Genomic DNA, 20312 nt, shown 5'->3' with positions numbered 1-20312 from the left:
AGACCCATCCACGTTGCCCTGCCGCTGCATCTCAGCCCTGGCCCAGAGGGGAGTTGTCTCCATGGCTCTTGGGTTCTGGGCCAAGGCAACCAACCAAGTGGCTAATTGATGCCAGTCAGGGCTGCCTGTCCACGGGGAACTGGACTGAGTCCCAACCATCTTCCACCTGGATGTGTATCAACCACCACCCAGAAGCTGTTCCTCATCACTGCTATTCAGTTGGATTTGACCTGGCATCCTAGAGGAAACCTCAAAGCCCTGCTGTGCTGCAAGGTGCACTGAGCCACCCGGCCTCCCTGGCCAAAAGGCCATTAAAACAATCACCCACCAGCAAGATAATGACCCTGCTCCCCTACTGCTTCCAACAGCCCAGCGTGTGAACAGCAGCTCCAGGCTATGCTCTGACCAGCAGGGCACTGGGAAAACCGGGGGCGCTCACCCCAACATTTCACTTGGGTTTTTCCTATCAAACAGACAGAACTGATTCAACTTGGGTGAAAAATCACCTCACTCCCACCACTGGGAAATCCTTCTAGTCATCCTCTCCATCCTCTGCTCTATCCCTTCTGTTTCTGTTCGCCTCCTCTTCCCTGTCCCGTTTCACCTCTTTCTCTACCCCCCTGCAGCCTCCGTTTTCCTCTTTCTCCTCCCTCGGGCAATCCCTCTCCAGCATCACTAAGTAAGGAAGATAGAAGTTCAAAAAGCTTCCAAATTCTGCAAAGATGGCATTCTAGAAAATCTGGATGGGCAAGGTTTCAGATTCTGGATTCAAGAGATTCTAAAGGAGCTGGATCCAAGAGGTTCTAGAAGAGCTGGATCCAAGGGGTTCCAGGTTCTGGATCCAAGAGGTTCTAGAAGAGCTGGATCCAAGGGGTTCCAGGTTCTGGAAATAAGATACAGATGATCCTCTGGGTGGCTTGTCTCTAAACTATATTTCTCACTAGGGACAGGCTGGCAGCTCTTCAGAGAAGGCCCCGAGGAAGACAGGAGCAAGCATGGCAGAGAATGGAGCCGTGTAACCTTTTCTCTTTTGAGCCCCGCTCAGAGGCTGCTCAGGGTCCAATTCCACCATGTCAGAGGAGTGTCCCTCTCCCCCGCCTCTCCCAGCCCTGCTCGTCAGCTGCCCCTCTTGTAACGTTGTGTGACGCTACCTTGGGCTGCACCAGGGTGCCAGAGGGAAAGGCCACTGCAACTGAATTTAGTGCATTGCACCTAGGACACAATCGGCGTTTCAGTGAGTGAGCAGGGCAGTCTAGCAGGTAGAGCAGGGGATTGGAAGCCAGGACGGTTGGATTCTATTTTCAGCTCTGGCCCTGGCCTGCCATATGACCCGGAGGGCAAGTCACTTCCCCCCCCCCCCATCTCTCTCTCTCTGCCTCAGTTGCTCCCCTTTAAGGCTCCAGACTCACTCATGGTGCTGTGTAGTCAATTACTCCACCAACCCTTGAGTGGTTATTACGCACCAAAATAAAATGGAGCATTTATCCTACTGACAGATTCCTAACATTCCCCTCGCTCACACCAATAGTGATTGAATTTGAAGCTCATCAATACCCCCTGCCTAGCTCCTCGCGTCCAGGCTAGATATTAGGGTGATGGGCTCCAGAGAAGTGTCCAGGAATAATTAGAGCTGAGGAAATTAGTGGGGAAAAAAATTCTTACTCAGATTCCAAAGCAAATTTTGAGCTATGCCCATTTGGTGTTTGCCTTCCCCGAAGGTCTGACCTCTTTGGCTTCACTAGCCCGGATCCTCGTGAAATGGAACATTAAGGCGGAATATTAGCCAAGAGTGAATTCCCAATGAGGGGCTCAGTTCACCATTAATCCATCTCTTGTGCAGGGGTGCACAGACCACCCTTACCTGTGGTCTGTGCACCCCTGGGGGTCTGCAGACTATGTCTAAGATTTCCAAAGGGGTCTGCCCCTCCCTTTGAAATGTTTTAGGGGGTCTGCCGCAAATGAAAGAAGGTGGGAAATTACTGCCCCAGGGCAAAGGAGGGGTGTACAAGGCTCCCAAAACAAGGTGGTAATATTCTGCACCGGTGAACAATTCATTGAACAATTAGCGGGAGATCTGTCAAGGCGGGAAGCGTAGGTCAGTGACACAAACTGTCCAATCACAGGCCAGAGAGGATACCAGGTGACTCTCTGAAGCATTCTCCCTGATCCACAGATGAAATTTACGAACGATGAACACGGGTCAGAATCTCACGCTCTCCTATTGAGTCATAAATGGAAGGGAACCAAAAAAAAAAAGGGTAAAATGTGTTGCATAAATGATTCATTACAAATCATTCACACGGTGCCAATTTATTACATGACGCTCACGCTATGGGTCACAGGCTGTGGTTTCCATAAAGCAAAACGAGTCAAGCCACAGGTGGTTCCATTTCTTGCTACGTGGATGCAGCAATAAAACCTGGAAAAGAATCAAGACGATCAACAGCAGCTGGAAAGGAAACATTCACTCCTCGTTATTTATAGAATGAATGAGGGTTTGGCTAAAATGTCTCCGAAGGCCTTTCTCTCAGCTCGGGGTCTTTTTTTGCCGCTCAGCATTTCTCCATCTTTAGCAGCGCAAGTCGAATGTCCCGGGAGCGATCCCTGCAATCAGGAGGAGAATGAGGGCTAGAGGGAAGGGGAAAGGCAGAGATGGAGGAAGACTCTGCATTAAGGCCAGGTTTTCACCTGCTGTGCGTAGTGCAGGGGGCCCCTTAGAAACCGACTCAGTCACATTCAAACCAAGTCAGTGAGAGGGCACTTCTGGAATCCTTTGCCCCACAAGGGTGACCTTCGTCTCTGGGCAGAGGCTCAGCATGAGGCCTGGGCACTGCTTAAGTCCCACTTGTGCCAAGGGGTGTAAGCGGGACTTAAGTGGTACCTAGGTTTTGGCCGGATCTCTGGCCAGGCCTGAATTTTTCCCCCTAGCAAACGCTGTCATGTAATGCCCTCTCACAGTGGCTGCTTCCTCCTGCAGCTGTCTCTAGCGGGGGTCAGCTCAGGAATTATTCTTTTAAAAGAACGTAAGGTCTTAACTTAGCCCCACTCCACCGTCACCAAGTTAGCCAGCTGGGGAGAGAGGGTGAAGTTAACAGCTCAGTGTCTTCATTCCAGCTTCTCCTGCATCCGTTCATCGATCCAGGCACCTACAGGAGACCAACCTGTCACACCAAGGATTTTTTTTTTTACCCATAATGCTTCACCACATCATCTCCTTTCCGCCAACAGATGAGCAGTATTTTTCCCATAGTGCTTCACTGCTGCCGTTCCCTTCCCCACTGAGGTTCCAAGCCAAACTTTCAAAGGTTCACTCGATCCTTTCTGCAAAACCCCCTTTTGAGAGCGAATGCATGAGACGGGGTGGGGCAGGGGCTGGGAAGGCTGGGGCATGTCTGACTGTCGGGATCTGAATGGGGTAGGGGGGTCTGTCTGAGGAACGCAGCAATCCTAAATTCCAAGTCTCCTGTTGCTTGAATCTGATTTCTGACTGGTTTGGGGCTCTCTCTTTCTCTCTCTCATTCTTTTTCCTTTATTTTTGTTTTGAGTTTTACATTCTCTTCTCTCCTTTTCCCCTCCCCTGCATGCCTCTGGAGCCCTGCTGCAGAACTTTGACAAGTCTGGCAAGATCTGCAACACTGCTCAGTGCCCGTTATTTTGGATTGGGTTTTTACCACCCCTACCCAGCCTCTTTTTCCCTTGGGAGCCCGGGGTATTTTTCCTCTTCATTTTCGGGGTTCACTTTTTTCCCCCGGTGAAATTTTGCGCTCAAGGTTTCAAGGCCGGGCGGACATCTCAGACAGAAGCATTTGGTGTTAACTCATTAGATGCTGGTTTCAAAAGAACACCGCCCTGGAATTGTCTCTCAGTGCTGAGATACAGTTGGGCAGGAGAGAGCTTCAGAGCCCTGCTGAGGTGGAGAAAGCCACCCTGCCAGTCCCCGGTGCTATTTCTGGGCACTGGCTCCTCTACACCAGGCTCAAGTAGTCAAAGACGGGAAGATGTTCATTTCACTATGGATGAAATTCAGCCTGGTGCAGAAGCCTGTGTGAGTCCCATGCACCACTTAAGTCCCACTTAAGCCCTTAAAAACATGGCTTAAGGCATGTCTACGTCTTGTGCTGGCTCTCTGCACAGGAGTGAATTTCACCCCACTGTCCGTTCTCACCCCCACTTCCTCCCACTCCAATTCCAGCTTTGGCAAAAATGATTGCGACCCAAAGACATCAGCCCCAACAAAAGTGACTCATGGAAGTGAGTTGAGAACTAGTGGGCCAACGGCAAAAGAAATCAGTGGCGGGGGAGGTTTTCCTGCACCTCCACTGCAGAGCTTTGACCTGGTGGCTCACAAAATGCTTTAAAACTCTAGGTTGTTAGTTTAAACCCAAGCAAATCAGCCGTGGCTTGAAAGTAGCTATCCCCTCAGGGCTGGCTCGTAGCCTTCGGATACCGAGTGGGTGGCTCTCAGGTGCTGAAGTGAGGAGAAGCCAAAGTTCGGAATCTTTGTCCAAATTTGAACGTGGTTTCTGTTTTCTCCGCGTGGCTCTGAAATGTTTGGTTTTGCGCTGCCTTTATGCTTCCTGCTGGGACGCAAAGAGCGCCAATCCCGCCAGCAATGGCCGCTTCTTGTGACATTTCCCTCCAGAAGCAAGAATCTCAGGAAATTATGTACAAGAGTGTGTTCTCCTGAGACCTCAGGTACCCAGATACCACGATGACGGACGGCCTGATTACAAACGTAGTTAGGTAGTGCTACCCAATTCTGTAGCTTCAACTGGTTTGTGTGGATTGGCTGACTCAGTATCTGACCGTTTTGATTGGCGAGAGTTTGAGGATCCTGGGTTCTCTTCCCAGCTTTGCCATCAACTCACTCTTTGATCCGGGCTTCCCCACCTGTGTGCCTCAGTTTCCCCACCTGTAAAACGGGGGATGTTGCCTTCCTGATGGGGCTGTTGGGAGGTGAAATTAATTTCACGTGCTTTGAGATCCTTGGAGAAAAGATGCAGAAAGGCCGAATTATTATTAATTGATCCCTCAAGGTCCTTGGGAGACTTAATTCTCTACTGAACTTCGCAGAGGGCACAGGTAATACGCGAAGCACTTTCCTTCACCTTCATACCACCTTTCAGATGTTTTGCTCTCCCCCCTCTGCAGATTTCTGTTGTCCCCGGTTCAGACCCATCCGCAAAATGTCATGGCTAAACCGCTAAGAGGTTGTATCAGGTGCGAGTTTCTCCCCCCTCTGCGAATGCCGGAATAGAATGTCCCCCATGACAGAGGCATGTGGTTGGCCAGCTGTGTCATACATGTGCCTGGCATCTCACTTACATGCCACATCTGTGTTCTGCACACGTCGTCAGGTTGATTTCTAACACACCCGGCTTCCCCCCTCACACCTCGATGGATTGTTCCACTGTGCAGTCGCTGTGTAGATCTCCTGTTCCTAACGTGAGCCCCACATGGTCATGGCGGGGGTGGTCTGTAAACCGATGCTCTAAGTTGCCATTTATCTTCATCCAACGAGTCAGCCACACCCGGGTGCTGCAGTGCGGGCTGGCTGAGCGAACACAGCTGGTCACTCTGTGTCGATGTCTGAACAATAGCCTCTGTCAAACTCACCTGCAAGGTAAAAGGGCAGGTTCCAGGAGTGATTTTGGCCTCGCGATGTTAAATTGCAGAGAGATTGTTACCTGCAAACGAAGAGGGGAAAGAGGCCCTTCCCCATCTGCTGTGCTTATGGGGGAATTCACCCCTCTACACAAGGCTAAGGCCTTGATCTTAGCTGAGCAATTCAGAGATTGAGACCAAGGCCCCTTTAGACCTGTCTGGAGGTCTAAAGGGGCCTTACAGTGGGCATAAATGTAGTTTAATTTACCACGTAGTGTCAGGAAGAATGGCACAGAAAGCGACTGGGTACAGTAACGCTAGAAAGTACTGCGTGTCGCCAGAGAGCTGAGTCTAGAGAGCTGTGCCTAATTATAGACTCAGAAACGTTAAGGTCAGAAGGGCCCATCGTGATCATCTGGTCTGACCTCCTGCACATCACAGGCCCCAGAACCTCACCCACCCACTGCTGTAACAGACCCCTGACCTCTGGCTGAGTCACTGACGTCCTCAAATCACGGGTTAAAGACTTCAACTTACAGAGAATCCACCATTTATACTGGTTTAAACCTGCAAGTGACCCCTGCCCCGTGCTGCAGAGGAAGGCGAAAAACCTCCAGGGTCTCTGTCCCGGGGGGAAGTTCCTTCCCAACCCCAAATAGGGGGATTGGTTAGGCCCTGAGCATGTGGGTCAAGACCCACCAGCCAGACACCTGGGAAAGAATTCTCTGTAGTAACTCAGAGCCCTCCCCAGCTAGTGTCCCATCACCGACTCTTGGAGCTATTTGCAGCTAGCAGTCGCTGATCGGCTACATGCCCTTGTAGGCAGTCCCATCCTACCATCCCGCCACAAATTTATCAAGCTCAGTCTTGAGGCCAATTAGGTTTTTTGCCTCCACTGCTCCAGAACTTCACTCCTCTGATGGTTAGAAACCTTCATCTAATTTCAAACCTAAACTATTTGATGGCCAGTTTATCTCCATTTGTTCTTGTGTCCACATTAGTGCTTAACTTAAATAACTCCCCTCCCTCCCCAGTATTTATCCCTCTGATGTATTCATTGGTTTGAGTTTTCAAGGGTTTGAAATTGAGTTTCGGTTTCAAAGTTCTACCCACGTGGCTTTTGAAAGGCATAACTCCGCCCCAGCTTTGCGGGAAGGAGCCGTGTAACTTTCCCCAAACCCGGGCTGTATTGAGTCATGTTTCAGGTTTCACAGGGAGGATTTTGCTCTGCTCTCAGAGCCGTCCTTTTGAATTGCCTGACTCTGTACATACCTGACATTTGAACTGTCAAGTTGCATTTTGCGCGGCTTCTGTTCCCTTTTAATTACACTGGGACAAATTCTGACCTCAGTGACGTGAGTCTAAACCCAGAGCACCCCCAGCTGACATCAGAGAAATTACTCCAGTTTTGTTGTACCTAGAATCTGGGCCAGAACTCCTGAGCAGCCACTTACAAGTGAAATTTCAACAAATGGAGGGAGGTGAGCGGCCATTCCCAGCAACCAGCCTGAACCCCACCAGCAAACCTTATCAGGGAGCAGTGCTGGGCAGCCAGCTATTAATGCAAAACCACAGCTCCAGCGACCTCCCAAGAGACGCTCAAGTCAGCGGAAGACCTTAGCTGCCCCCTCTTTGTCTTACCTTAGTGCCGATTGTCATGTTTTAAAACTCAAACCCCCGGATGGTTCTTGTTTGAAGCGTTGTTTGCATTTCCCGTTGTCACGGAGTATTGGGGGACTCAGGGCCCTGCACCCCCGGCTTCCTGCGATTCACCATGACTCTCAGCCAGCCAGTAAAGCAGAAGGTTTATTTGGATGACAGGAATACAGTCCAAGACAGGTCTTGCAGGCACAGACAACAGGCCCCCCCCTCAGTTAGGTCCAGCTTGGGGTCCCAGGGCATCCCAGCCCCCCCTTGGGAGGTCAGAGCCATCTCTGCCTCCCAGCCATCTCTCCAGCCCGCTTCCAACCCTCTGCCTTCAGCGACCCCTCCCACAGCCTTTGTTCAGTTTCCCGGGCCAAGGTGTCACCTGGCCTCCAACCCCTTCCTGGGTTCTCATGTTACACGCTCAGGTATTCTCCTTCGGGCAGTCTACCATCCCCCAATACAGACTATCCTAGCCACACTCCCCTGTCAGCATTCGCAGACCACAGTAAGAACAGTCCCAGTTCGTCACACCCGTACCCCTAAAGTCTCGTCAGTAGCCAGAGTGTGTCACATTGACAGCGAATGGCTCTTTCGTGCCATCTAAAGTTTGCAGGGACATTTTCCGAAAGCATCCATCTTTTAAACAGATCCAATCCCTAGAGTCTGAGGCCAGGTGAGACCATTGTGATCATCCGCTCCAACCTCGTGTCTAACACAGGTCACGGGTGGTGAGTGCGTGTAAATGAACACGTCTGTGTGTGTGCACATGCACACACACTCTGTCTCTGTCTCACACACCGGCGCACGCAACCGGGTGAGCCTTGAGCAATCAGACTTCTAATAACCTGCGTGGGAATTCTGGCTGAGGCAGGACCAGGGGATGGACCCGCATGTGTGAGTGACAGAGAAAGAGAGAGCCCCTGGGAAGGAGTCTCGTGCAGCTGTTTATAGCAGTGAGTGTGGTTGCAATGGAGAATCAGGCCTCTGGGTGGGTGGGTGGCTGGGCATGCACACGTGTGCGAGAGCAGTTGTGTGTCACGCTCACACCATGACGTCGAGAGAGAATGCTCATTCACAGATCTCATCGCTCCAAACTATCCTGACCAGCACCGTAGACCAGCTGCTCTGTCTGTGCGCGCTGGGCTCAATCTCAGCTCAGTTAAGGGGGGGGGCGATACCTCAGGGAGATGATTACAGCTCCCTGAGGCTGAGTCACCTGACCCCAGCGCACGCTGGAGCTGTAGGGGACCAGCTCTAAACTGAGCCCTGTGGAGGATCAGGTCAGTTCTTGCATCACCCCCCCATCCGGTCTCCCGGTTTGCTTCCCCGGTGTCACCTTCCCTGGCAGATCATTCCCCTGCACAGGAGCGTCCTCCACTGGCCTTTGCCAACTGCTTTCATCCCACTGTGTACTGCTGACGTAGCCCCTGGGGAGTCCAGCCCGCCGGATCTGCACCCTTCACAGGCCTGCAATTCTCTTGTCCCTCCACAGGAGCAGGGAAAAGCCCTTAGGTCAACCTAGTCCTTAGATCAGACCAGCACCAAAGCCAGTGGCAAGCTAGACAGCAGCAGGATGCTGTTGGAGAAGCTCCTGGCTTGTCTCTGTCCAGGAGCAGGACACGTGCCGAGAGCCGGCAGTGGGGAGAGGGGATGCAGAGCTCGGTAGGGTGCCGTGTCAGGGTCGGGTGAGGACTCTCTGGGCTGCTAGGTCAGCTGGCCAGACCACTAGCAGCTATTTCACACCCCGATCCCAAGCAGGTGCCAAGGCCAGGCAGGGAAACCCTGTATAGCTCCAGGCAGCGTCCCCGGCTCGCCTTTCCCGTTCCAGGCCCCAGTGGAGGTTTCTTGGCAAAATGCCTCCGTCGCACTGAAAACACTTCGCCCCCCTTGATATGATGTCTGCAGATGTTTCTCTTTTCAAAGAGGCGTCGGGTTTTTAAACAGATTCCATCTCCCCTGAGCTGAGACCTCTGAAATCTGACCCCGCGTGCGGCTCTGAGACCAGGGGAGGGCCCCCCCCCGCAGCCCCGGGTGGAATTTTGAACCCCATTCACAGGCTTGAAGCAGGGGATTCCGATGCAAAGCCCTGATTCGCCAGCGCTGCGATGTCCAGCCGTCGCCATGGAGCTGCGTGGAAAGAGAGGCAAGGCCTAGTGGCCAAGGCATTGGGCTGGGAGCCAGGAGGCCGGTGTTCTGTCGCCCGTGTCCTCTGGACAAGTCAATGAGGGTGAAATGAACCTCTGGGCAGAGGGACCAGCGCAGGAGGAATCACCACCAGAAGAGTCACCGTGCTGTCCCTCTGCCCAGGGGTAAATTACCTCTCTGTGCCTCAGTTTCCTTGTCCAACGCGGGGCTCCTGACACACTCCTGTCCCACAGGGTTGGGGAGGACGGATTCATTTGTGTTTGTAAAACACTTCGGCAAAGGCTGTAGGCTGGGCTATGTAAAGGCGTCGTGGACTGCCCGTGGGATCAGAGCCCTCGCTCCTTTGGCTGCCTGGACAATTGCAGCGATAAGAGCGGAGTGTTATCACCCCATTGCCTGTAGAGGGAACCTGACAGCCGTGAAGCAGCCCCGCCCAGATCCTAGCAGGTGTGAGCCAGGCAGGAACGTGCACAGAGAGGGCGTGCCAGGGGGTCCCTAGCTCAGATCGCAGCTTGACGGACGCACCCCTCCTCAGCTCCACGGGGAAACCCCAGACAGCCTGGCATCCGGGCGGCCAGGAGCAGAGCATCAGCAGCGCAAGAACTATAAATCTCAGCAGGTGGGGATTAGGAGCCGGGCTCCGCTCCCCTGTGCACTACTTTTACACCACTGGCTTTATTCTTATAAACCGTGTGTGTTACGGTCGTGCCTAAGGCCCAGCCAGGAGGAGGAGCCCTGTTACGCTAGGCGCTGCACAGACCCAAAGCAGTGGCTAGCCCCTGCCCTGAGGGAGCTGCCAGTCCAAATAAGGAGTTGCAGGGTTGTCGCGGAGCAGAGATTCTGGCCTGGTCTTTTGCAATCAGACAGAAGCCCTCTTGGCCCGATGCAGAGCCCTGTGACAGCCCCAAGCTGTGGCCCTTGTTGGATTAAGATCTGATGAGCGACTCTGAAATGCTCGTGTCGGGGTGTGCGTTGGCACTGGTGCCGGGGGAGGGAGGGGCCGGATAACCCTTGACCTGTGTTTCATTGCCCCTCGGCAGGTATCACGACAAACAGGAAGTGACCAGCAATTTCCTGGGAGCGATGTGGTTAATTTCAATCACGTTTCTCTCCATCGGCTATGGCGACATGGTGCCGCACACCTATTGCGGGAAGGGGGTGTGCCTGCTCACTGGAATCATGGTAAGCCCAAGGGGGCATCCCGGCTGCATAGAGAGAGCTGAGCGAAAACCCGCTCTGCAGACATAGAGGCTATATTTCTGCTTTTCTAACCACCCCTGCTTGGAGTTTGAACCTGCAACCTACAGCACAAAAAAAAGCATATACCTCTATGGCTTGAGCTAAACAGGTGACTCCCTTAGCTAGCAGCAGTAGTAGGCTCTTATCCTCTTAGAAAGATGAGCCACTAGAAAGAGACCAAGAGACATGTTCTCCTAGTGAGGGTGAAATACCCCATTGCTCACTCCCTGCTGCCATGAACAGTGCAGGCTCCCATGGCATGTTCCCGGGGTCCCTGCAAATGTTTCGGGTTTCAGTGTGATCACCACCCGGTGCCCCTATGAAAAATCTAGCTGGGTGCTGGCATCTCTTCTCCAGCTCCCTTGCAGGCACACGTCTGGCCTCCCACTGGTCCTAGCAGCCTCTCTCCTGGTAGCCCGAGTTCTGCTTTCCCTTACCCGCGCCCCTTCTTATTTCGGTCCCCAGGGCGCTGGGTGTACGGCCCTGGTTGTCGCTGTGGTGGCCCGGAAGCTGGAACTCACCAAAGCTGAAAAACACGTGCACAATTTTATGATGGACACACAGTTAACGAAGCGGGTAAGAAATCTCTCCCGCTCCCCAAGCCTGTTCCTTCCCCCATTGCCCCGATCTCCTTCCGCCCCGCAAATCCCAGCTATCGCGTTTGGGGGCGGGGGGGTGTGTGAAATTCAGCCCTGGGAAACTCAGGATTCTGGGATTCCCAGGGGTGGGGCTGAAGGGAGTTTTATGTGGCATGTAGGCTTTGTGTTAGCCGCCCCGCCCAGGGGGAATTTCCCCCTGCAAGTTGGCTCAAAACATGATCAATGCCCAATCTGCTCAGCCCGTTGACTACCGTATTTATTCCTGTTTCCCCCAGGTGAAAAATGCTGCTGCCAACGTACTCAGGGAAACTTGGCTCATCTACAAACACACCAAGCTGGTGAAGAAGATCGATCATGCCAAAGTTCGGAAACACCAGCGTAAGTTCCTCCAAGCCATCCATCAGTAAGTCCAACACCTTTACCTGCTTCATATTTGGTACCCGCCGGAGTTTCCAGGCCCTGAGGTTGGGGGAGTGAAGGGGATGGGAGGCAGGAGTGAAAACGAGCCAATTCACATTTTTAACATTCCAAAATGTGGATGAAAAAGGTTGAAATTTTGAGGGTTTTTTTTTTTATATTGTGTTGAGAAAATGAGAAAAAAAATTTCTTGTGGTTTCAAATTTTAACATCAAATTTAATCAAAATTTCAAATTTTGCCCCCCAAAAAATTATGTCAAAATTTGACGTGGCAAAATTTCATGTCAAAATTCCAAAACTTTCCCATGAAATTTGGTCAAAATTTTTTACCCAAAAGAAAACACAATACAATGTTTGCCAATTGCTTCATTTCCATTTTTCAACCAACTTTGCAGGAAGTTGAAATTTTCAAATTTCAGCAAAAAAATCTTGTCCAGCTTTTGAATTTTGATGGAAAATTTAATCTCAGTTTTGAGGAAAAAATGGGGACAAATATGGTTGACATTTCAATTTTGTGAAATTTTCAGCAATTTTGACAGATTCCTACAAATTGCCTTTTTTCCCTCCTGTTTTTCCAACCGACTGGCTGAAACTTTTCAAATTTTGAGATTTTTGACCCAAAAAGGGAGAAAACAATTTCTAAACATGGTCCACCAATTTTTTTTTCTTGGTTTTCCGTCAGCTCCATTTAAAACGACTCCAGTCGCCAAACTTAGGATCTCAGTTTTTCACCATAAAAATCTCTCCCTCCCTCCTGACTCAAGGGGAATTCAGCTTAGAATAGTTCCCCCAGGACTCGTTTGCAAGCCTTTGGGTCCTCTAGAAATCTCACGGATGAGTCCAGATTGCCCCTTCGTGCTGCGGAGCGCTAAACCACTTCAAAGCCCAATGACAGCCAAGATGACGCTCTGCAAACTACCCCACAGGGTACCAGATTTATCCTGTCTGGGCCTGTGAACTCCCGAGCAGTGCATTGCATCGAGCTTTCAGCGGTGCCCGCATCCAGGCCCCTATTCATCAAGTCACTGCAGCATGTGCTTATACGCTTTGCTGTCTCGGGGCCCCGACACGGTAAGAGGAGCCATCTGCGCTCTCCCTGCCCCGGCGCCATCGTGGCGGGCTGCCGTCAGAACTCCGCCAGCGACGCAGAGAGCAGAACAGGCACCGACTCGCTTTCCCGGGGCTGGAGGGGCTCCGCGGACTGATGGCAGCAAGGACACCGGCGTGGTGCCAGGCAAAAGGGTCCCTCTTTGTCTTGTCTTGCTATTGCAGACCGAAACTGCCAGCAGCCCCTCAGCGCCCACCGGCTTCCATCCTCCTGGGCAGGGCTCTGCCCTGGTGTTGCCAGGGGCTCTGTGTTATCGTTGGCTAGTGCTGCTTGTTCCCCTGCGGTTGGGTGCAAAGTTCCCACTGGACCCGGGCAGCCTTTAGTGCCCAGGAATGCATGGAGAGTCCGGGTGCCAGGCCCAGGGCTCCAGGGGAACATGCCCAGCCTACTGAATTGGGCATGCAGGCTGCAGGGGCCCTTTAAATAACCAGCCCCAGCCCCAGCATAGGAGCGCAGTGCTAGGGCCAGCACGGTGCAGCCAGGGAGTGCCGCGGTGTCATCCCTGGCTCTATCGTCTCCATCGGGGCTGAGAGAACCGAGCAGCGTAAGACAGAGGCAGCGCGCCGGTAGCTGCCCCTGGCGTCCCTGCTGTGTGGATAGAGGGCTCCATCTCCCAGGGCACTGTGGGCCCACGCTCAGTTCTCACCCACCTGAGCATGGGGAGCAAACAGGGCGTTGGAAGGGCAGTAGGTGGAAATCCAGCCTGCAGGAACCCAGAGTGGGTCCCATGAGCCCAGGTGCCCCATGTGAGAGGGTCCCCATGGGCCTGGGTGCCCATGGGCTGGGCACATGCTTGCACGGGATTTGCCCCACACCCCCGCCTGGGTGGCCAGTTTTGAAACTCCGGCTCTGAAAAACAAACCCCTTCAACCCTCGCTCAGGGTCGTTCGGTTGGTCTGTCTGTTCTCTTTGGCAGGGGCGAGGGGGAATGAAACCCCGACGTCGGGCACGTCGCCAGGTCTGCAGACTGGCTTGGCTTTTTTTCATTGTTTCCCCATCGTGATGCACCTCGCGTGTCCCCCTCCTCCGCAACACACCCACAAAGGCCCCCGTGCTGCACAGAGATGGGGGAGGGGGAATTCGGGATGTACCTGGAACACGACACTGAACGAAAGGGAAACCATTGGGAAGAACTGGGTGGGTGGAGGGACGGATGAATGGGTGCATATAGGGATGGATGGGTGTATATGCGGATGGAGGGAGGGAGGGATGTGTATGGGGATGCATGGATGGACCAAAGCCCAGGCACCAAGAGGGAGCTATTTCAGAGAAGAGGGGCCTGGGGTTTTACCCACCCCACGTGGACTTGACGGGAGGGAAGGGATCTGGGGCAAAAATCTGTCTGGGGATTGGTCCTGCTTTGAGCAGGGGGTTGGACGAGATATCTCCTGAGGTCCCTTCCAATCCTGCTATTCTATGACTCCGTGTGTGTGTGTGTGTGAGAGAGAGATTGGCAGACTCTTGGGCACTTCCCAGCCACTCTGCACTTGGGTGGATGGAGCAAACCCCCCCCCCCGCCCCTTCACCCGAGGCGTGACCCCAAAGCTGGAGACTCAGCTGGTATAAATTGACTGCAGCCAGCAGTCCCCGGTAGCTGCGAGTCTGGCCCGCAGTCTTTGCTCCAGGAAGTTTTCTCCTCCCCACCCATCGCTGGTGTCTGCACACCCCCCCGCACCAGCCCAGCTGTGCTCTCCGTGTCTCTGGCCAAGCCGAGCGTTTAGGCTGCTGTGCCCGGGGCGTTCCCTTGGCAGGGGGAGGAGCAGCAGCGCTGACGGCCACGCTGCCCACTTAGGTTTGGCCCCGCCAGCCCTCTGTCGTGGGGCAGTGGGGCCAAACCCGAATGCACCAGGGCTCCCCACTGGGGGCCTGTCTGGGCCACCCTGCTACCAGCAGCCTGTCCCCCTTCTCAGGGCTTGGGAGTGACCCTGCTCGTCGGCGTGGACGAGGCACAGGGGCCTGCCCCGGGGAGGGAGCCACGGGGACTGATGGTGCGTACCACTTCAAACATTGCAGGGGGCACCCCCCACGTGGCAGGACTCCTGGGTTCTCTTCCCAGCTCTGCCAAAGATTCTCTGGGTGGCCTTGGGCATGTCCCTTCCCCCTCTGTGCTTCTCTTTCCCCAGCTGTACACGGGGGTGAGTCTTGTCTAAGCCCCATGTTTAAACAGTTCCTGTGCATAAAGCACCTAGAGAGCCCTTATAGTAACTGTCCCTTAGAGACGGCAGCGGTGGGTGCCCTGTCTCCACCCTATAACGCTGGATACTGGCACCAGATGTCCCAGCACAAAGGCAGCTGGCAGATGGTCTTTCCCACAGATAGCCATGGCAGGCGGGCTGGTTTGAGCTCCAAGCGCTCCCCGTCCTGTTCCAGTGACTCGCCCTTTGGCATCAGAAATCCTGAGACCCCTGGCCTGGCGAGCTATTCCCACTAGAAAGTGGGGGTGACCTGATTGTCTTTCCAGAGGGTCACCCCAAAGCAACCATGTGGCTGGACGAACCCCAAGAGGCCTGGAGTCGCCTGGCCCCCTGCTAAGCCTCTTCGGCTGGGAAAGAACGAAGCTGGAGATTTTGTGAGGGTTGCAGCATTTCCACTCCCGGTGCCTGGGTCCTTCCTCGCCAGTCCCCCGGCTGATCAGCGTCCGTTCTTTTCCTGAGTTCCCGTCCCTGCCCCCGGGTTCATTTCACCAACATGTTCTGGTTTTCACTCTCCACCCGCCCCCCAGAAATACAGCTCTGTCCTCTCGAAATCTCTAGCACCGTGACCTCAGCCCACAGCACAGGAGGAATTTTAAAGGGCCGTCACCACAGTCCGGGATCGAAGCCCTGGGGAAACGGGCAGAGGAACCTGGGGAGACTTTTCCCCCCAGTGGGACAAGGTGCTAAATGCAATCGGCTTTGTCAGTTTCCAGATCTGTGCAAGCGGGCTGGGCCTTTGTGTGTGAAGGGGTGTGGGGCTCTGGGGGGGAGCAGGGCGGGGCAGGGGGAGGGCACCGGCTGGCGTGACAGTGCGTGTTGTCTGTCGGGTTATTAAAACGTGCTGTGTTTTGTCTTTGTTTTGCCCGATCCCTCCAGAGCTCAGAAGTAAGTCGCCTCCGTGGAGCTGCCAGTCTCTCGAATGTGGCCTTGTGTTGTGCATGGTTTTGTTGAAACGGAACATTTTGGCCATTCAGATGCCCCCAAATCTACCCTGTGAATCCATGTTCTGTCCATTGCCCAGGGGTGGGGGGCATCTGCCGAACTGACTCCCCCTCATTGATCCATTCAGCAGCCTGAACACCATGGCTAGCAGCCATGTAGCAGCTTACCAGGGCTTCTCTCCCTGCCGGGGGCTTGAGTCTCTTGGTGTGTCTCTGCTCCAGCCAGAGGCTCACCACCGCTCAGGTAGCATGTGCCGGGCAGCCTGCCTGGGACTCCGGGTCTGTCCTCACAGAGCCAGCCCGTCACAGGGGCTGCGTGGCCTCATCTTCACGGCTGTTTTTAGCCACATTAAAACTAGCGCAGGGCTGCTCGGCCGAGCTGCAGTCACCCCTCTAATTACAGCGGAGACGTCCCCAGAGCGAGCGTGGGCCAGATCCGGCTCTCGGGCAAGTTGGCAGGGGAGTGACACCCACGTTAGCCTCAGCATCCCAGCAAGGGGCTCGTGGTGAACAGAGCTCCGTGGGTCCCCGTCGCTCTTTGGCACCCTGACGCTAGAAAAGGCAGGGCTGGATCCTATAGCCCGGGGCAGCTGGATCTAGGGGCAGGCTTGGAACACATGATCTAAAACCTCTTAGAACTCCCAGGGCTCCCGAATTCCCCCCTCGTAGCCTTGGATGGCATTTCAGGGCACGGCAGAGGAGGGATTGAGGCAGTGAGATGGGAACTGCCCAGGGCGGCTGAGCAGAGGCCAATTTAGGGCACAGGGAGGGAGCTGCTGATGGGGGCAGCAGAGAGAGTGGGGCAGACATGCCTCCATCCTTTTGCGTCTGTGCCGTCCCAAGGGGTTGAATGCAAGGCTTCCTAGCCCAGGAGCAGGGGAGGGAGGACTGCCGTGGGAGTTAATTGTAGAACAGGGTGTGGGGGCAGCAGCCAGGCCAGGAGTGACTGCAGCGCGGGTGGGGGGGGGAAGCGTGCCTGTGGAGAAAGCCCTTCTAAGCTGTGACATCTCCGGTGACTCTCATTCATACGAAGGCTTCCCCACTCCGCATCAGCCCAGCGCTACCCCAAGGTCACTTTTCAACCGCCCAGCCCAGCCCCCATCCCGAAGGGACGTTTGTTGCATCCCCCAGTCGGCCCCATCTCCTCTGCATCCAAATTGACTGTCCGCAGGGCATCTCAGTCCCATTTCCAGGCCTCTCTGCATGGTAGTGGTTCTCTATAGCACCACGTCTGGTTGTTGTGTGGGTGCTCTCCAGTGAGGCCAGAGCCCCCTTTACTCACCCGAGCCCCACGGGGCCTCAGACACCAAGGTGCCTCCTTGCTCCCAAGTGCCCGCAAAGGCTGATTGCCGACCTGGCACCGGCTCCTGGAGGGAGCTGGGGCGTTGCCGTCTCAGGGAGAGATTTGTTCTCCGGCAGGGCGTGGCGGCTCAGGGCTCGAAAAGCGCGCCAGGAGCAAGGGGATCGGCCCCCTGCCCTGCGATTCCACAGGGGCCGCCTCATTCGACAGCTGCATGTCTGTGCATCGGAGCCAGCCAGCCGGGCTCTGGAACGCTGTGCATGTCCTCGGGAAGGGCCGCCCCAGGCCCCGGTCTCCGGCTGCCGGACAGGCCACTGACCCAGTGTCGCTTCTTTCGCTCTAGATTGAGGAGTGTGAAAATGGAGCAACGGAAACTGAATGACCAGGCAAACACCCTGGTGGATTTGGCAAAGGTGAGCTACCGGGAGACGGCCGGCCTCAGCACAGCGTGCTGCACCTGGGCTGGGCTCTAGTGCAGGGCTGGGCAAACTTTTTGGCCCGAGGACCACATCTGGGTATGGAAATTCATGGTGGGCCATGAATGCTCACAAAATTGGGGGTTAGGGGGGGTGAGGGCTCTGGCTGGGGGTGCAGGCTCTGGGGTGGGGCTGGGGATGAGGGGTTGGAGGTGCAGGAGGGTGCTCCAGGCTGCGACTGAGGGGTTTGGAGGGCAGGAGGGGGATCAGGGCTGGGGCGGGGGATTGGGGCACGGAAGTGGGTCGCGATGCACGCTCCGGGTGGCGCTTACCTCAAGCAGCTCCCGGAAGCAGCGGCATGTCCCCTCTCCGGCTCCTACACGGAGGCGTGGCCAGGCGGCTCTGCACCTTGTCCCGTCTGCAGGCGCTGCCCCTGCAGCTCCCGTTGGCCGTGGTTCCTGGCCGATAGGAGCTGCCAGGGTGGCATTTGGGGCGGGGCAGCGTGCGGAGCCCCTTGGCTGCCCCTGCGCATAGGAGCCAGAGGGGGGACATGCCGCTGCCTCCGGGAGCCACACAGAGCCACAGCACGTGTGGAGCAGGGCAAGCCCCCGACCCCGCTCCCCGGCAGGAGCTCAAGGGCCGGATTAAAATGTATGAAGGGCCGGATGCGGCCCCTGGGTCGTAGTTTGCCCACTCCTGCTCTAGTGGTGAGAGCAGGGGGCTGGGAGCCAGGACTCTTGGGTTCTGTTCCTGACTATGCGAGGGGAGCATGAGCTAGTGGTTCAAGCCGGGGGCTGGTAGGCAGGAATCCTGGGTTCTATTCCCAGCTCCGGGAGGGGAGTGAGGTCTGGGTTATGGGAGGGGGAAAGGGTCTAGTGGCTAGAGCAGGGGACTGGGAATCAGGATTGCTGGGTTCTATCCCGGCTATGGGAGGGAAGAGGAGTCTAGTGGTTAGAGCAGGGGACTGGGAGTCAGGGCTCCTGGGTGCTATTCCCAGTTCTCCACTGGCTCTCGCTGTGTAGCCTTGGCGGAATAATCACTTTGGTACGTCACTGTCCCCTGGCTCTGAGTCCTAGCCCTTGGGGATGGGTATCAGGAGCCCTTAATGGCTAGCGCCTTGGGAGCTGCGAGGCCAGGAGCCCTGCGGCTGCCTGCTGAGATGGCATCGGTTCTGAGCGCCTGGCCTCGCCCCTTCTCTCCGGCAGACCCAGAACGTCATGTACGACATGATCTCCGAGCTCCAAGAGCGCAACGAGGACCTGGAGAAACGCATCAACACCCTGGAGAGCAAGATCGACTCGCTGGGCCTCAGCCTACACGCCCTGCCCGGACTCATCAGCCAAGCCATAAGCCAGCAGCAGCGAGAGCTGGCCAAGCGCTGCGCCCCCAGGTTCTGCCCCATCTCCAACAGCTCCGAGAGGTCCTCGTGGACGCCCACGCGCCGGCGGAAGTCTCCTTCCACCGCTCCCCACACCTCGTCGGAGAGCGGGTGACACCAGGGGGCGGGCCCGGCGCTCGGGCCCGTTTATGTCTGGCCATTGTGTGGCTGATTCTGTTTGCTTTGTTCTGTAAAGCCCTGTACAGTTAAACTCCTGGAGTTCCTCGTGCTGGAGTGAAGCTAGAGCTGCCGCATGGGCCCAGGGAGGAGTCAGGGGAGGAGGGGCAGGGCGGATAGAGGTGGAGGGCAGGTGCCCCAGGGCTCATGGCGAGGGAACCCGGCCGCCCTCGGAACGGGCACCGGTTGGGTGGAGCCAGGGCACTGCTCTAGGTCGTCATGACAATGGGCCATACAGAAGCAGAGTGGTTTAGTGGTTAGGGCACAGGGCTGGGAGGCAGGACCCCTGGGTTCTTTAGGAGGCTTTGGGAAGTGGGGGAGGGGGTCGAGTGGTGACAGGAAGGGGATCTGGGTTCTGTTGGGAGCCGGGAATCTTGGGGGCTAGTTCTGGCTCTGGGAAAGCAGTGGAGATCTAGTGGTTAGAGCTGGAGGGGCAAGGAGCCAGGACTCCCAGCTTCTCTCCCCAGGTCTAGGAAGGGGGGTGCTGTCTCGCGGTTAGAGCAGGGCAGGGACTAGGAATCAGGACTTCAGGGTTCTGTGCCTGGCTCTTCCACTAGGTGACCTCAGCTTAGTCACTTCACCACTCTGTGCCTCAGTTTCCCCATCTGTAAAATGGGGGATAGCGATACTGACCGTTGTAAAGCGCTGTGAGATTCCTGGCTGCACTATTAAGCCAATACAGACTGTGAACAGGGCAGGCGCAGCTGATCCCGCCTGGCCCGAAGAGCTTGGCTGACGATGGCTCCTGACCACAGCGCCACACGGCAGCCGGGACCCAGGATGGGTCTGGATCCGGCTGCGGATTGCGGAAGGAACTCTGTGTAGCGAACGCCGGGGGACGGGGGCAGAGCAATGCCCCGGCATTCCAGGGAGGGGGGAAGTGAGCAGGGAGGGGATTTCACTCGGAGCTGCCTGCCACACGAGCCCTTAGAGCTCTGCCCTGGGGAGGGAGGGATGGGCACAGGGGGCTGGCTCCCCCCCCTTGAATGATGTTAAAAGCTAAACGTTATATGAACTACACCCGTGGCATCAATCTTCCAGGTGAGCCACTGAGGTTTTCTATCATCACAAATGGCAAGGGAGTGGCTGACGGGCGACGGGGAAGGGGAGGGGAGGTGGGTGCCGGGCGACGGGGAAGGGGGGGGG

The 20312-nt window shown here is 55.4% G+C and overlaps 1 protein-coding gene across 7 annotated transcripts in view; it reads left to right on the top strand.

The window, feature by feature from the left end:
• Positions 1-19218, top strand: part of LOC117868979 (small conductance calcium-activated potassium channel protein 2-like) — a 66810-nt gene extending 47592 nt beyond the window's left edge. For 3 of the 7 annotated variants that reach the window (XM_034755414.1, XM_034755415.1, XM_034755420.1), the window contains exons 5-10: positions 5152-5220; positions 10437-10578; positions 11101-11211; positions 11510-11637; positions 17539-17608; positions 18817-19218. In XM_034755414.1, coding sequence (XP_034611305.1) covers positions 5152-5220; positions 10437-10578; positions 11101-11211; positions 11510-11637; positions 17539-17608; positions 18817-19104 — 808 coding nt within the window. In that variant the 3' untranslated portion in view covers positions 19105-19218. Of the gene's footprint in view, positions 1-5151; positions 5221-9240; positions 9561-10436; positions 10579-11100; positions 11212-11509; positions 11638-17538; positions 17609-18816 lie in introns of those variants that run through there. The other 4 variants (XM_034755417.1, XM_034755418.1, XR_004643751.1 and 1 more) reach the window with 3 other exon arrangements.
• Positions 19219-20312: the final 1094 nt, after the last annotated feature.

The sequence above is a fragment of the Trachemys scripta genome, chromosome 22 (genome assembly GCF_013100865.1).
Source record: "Trachemys scripta elegans isolate TJP31775 chromosome 22, CAS_Tse_1.0, whole genome shotgun sequence".
NCBI lineage: Eukaryota > Metazoa > Chordata > Testudines > Emydidae > Trachemys > Trachemys scripta.
Note: the sequence above shows the minus strand (reverse complement) of the source record. Positions and strands in the feature narration are given on the sequence as shown.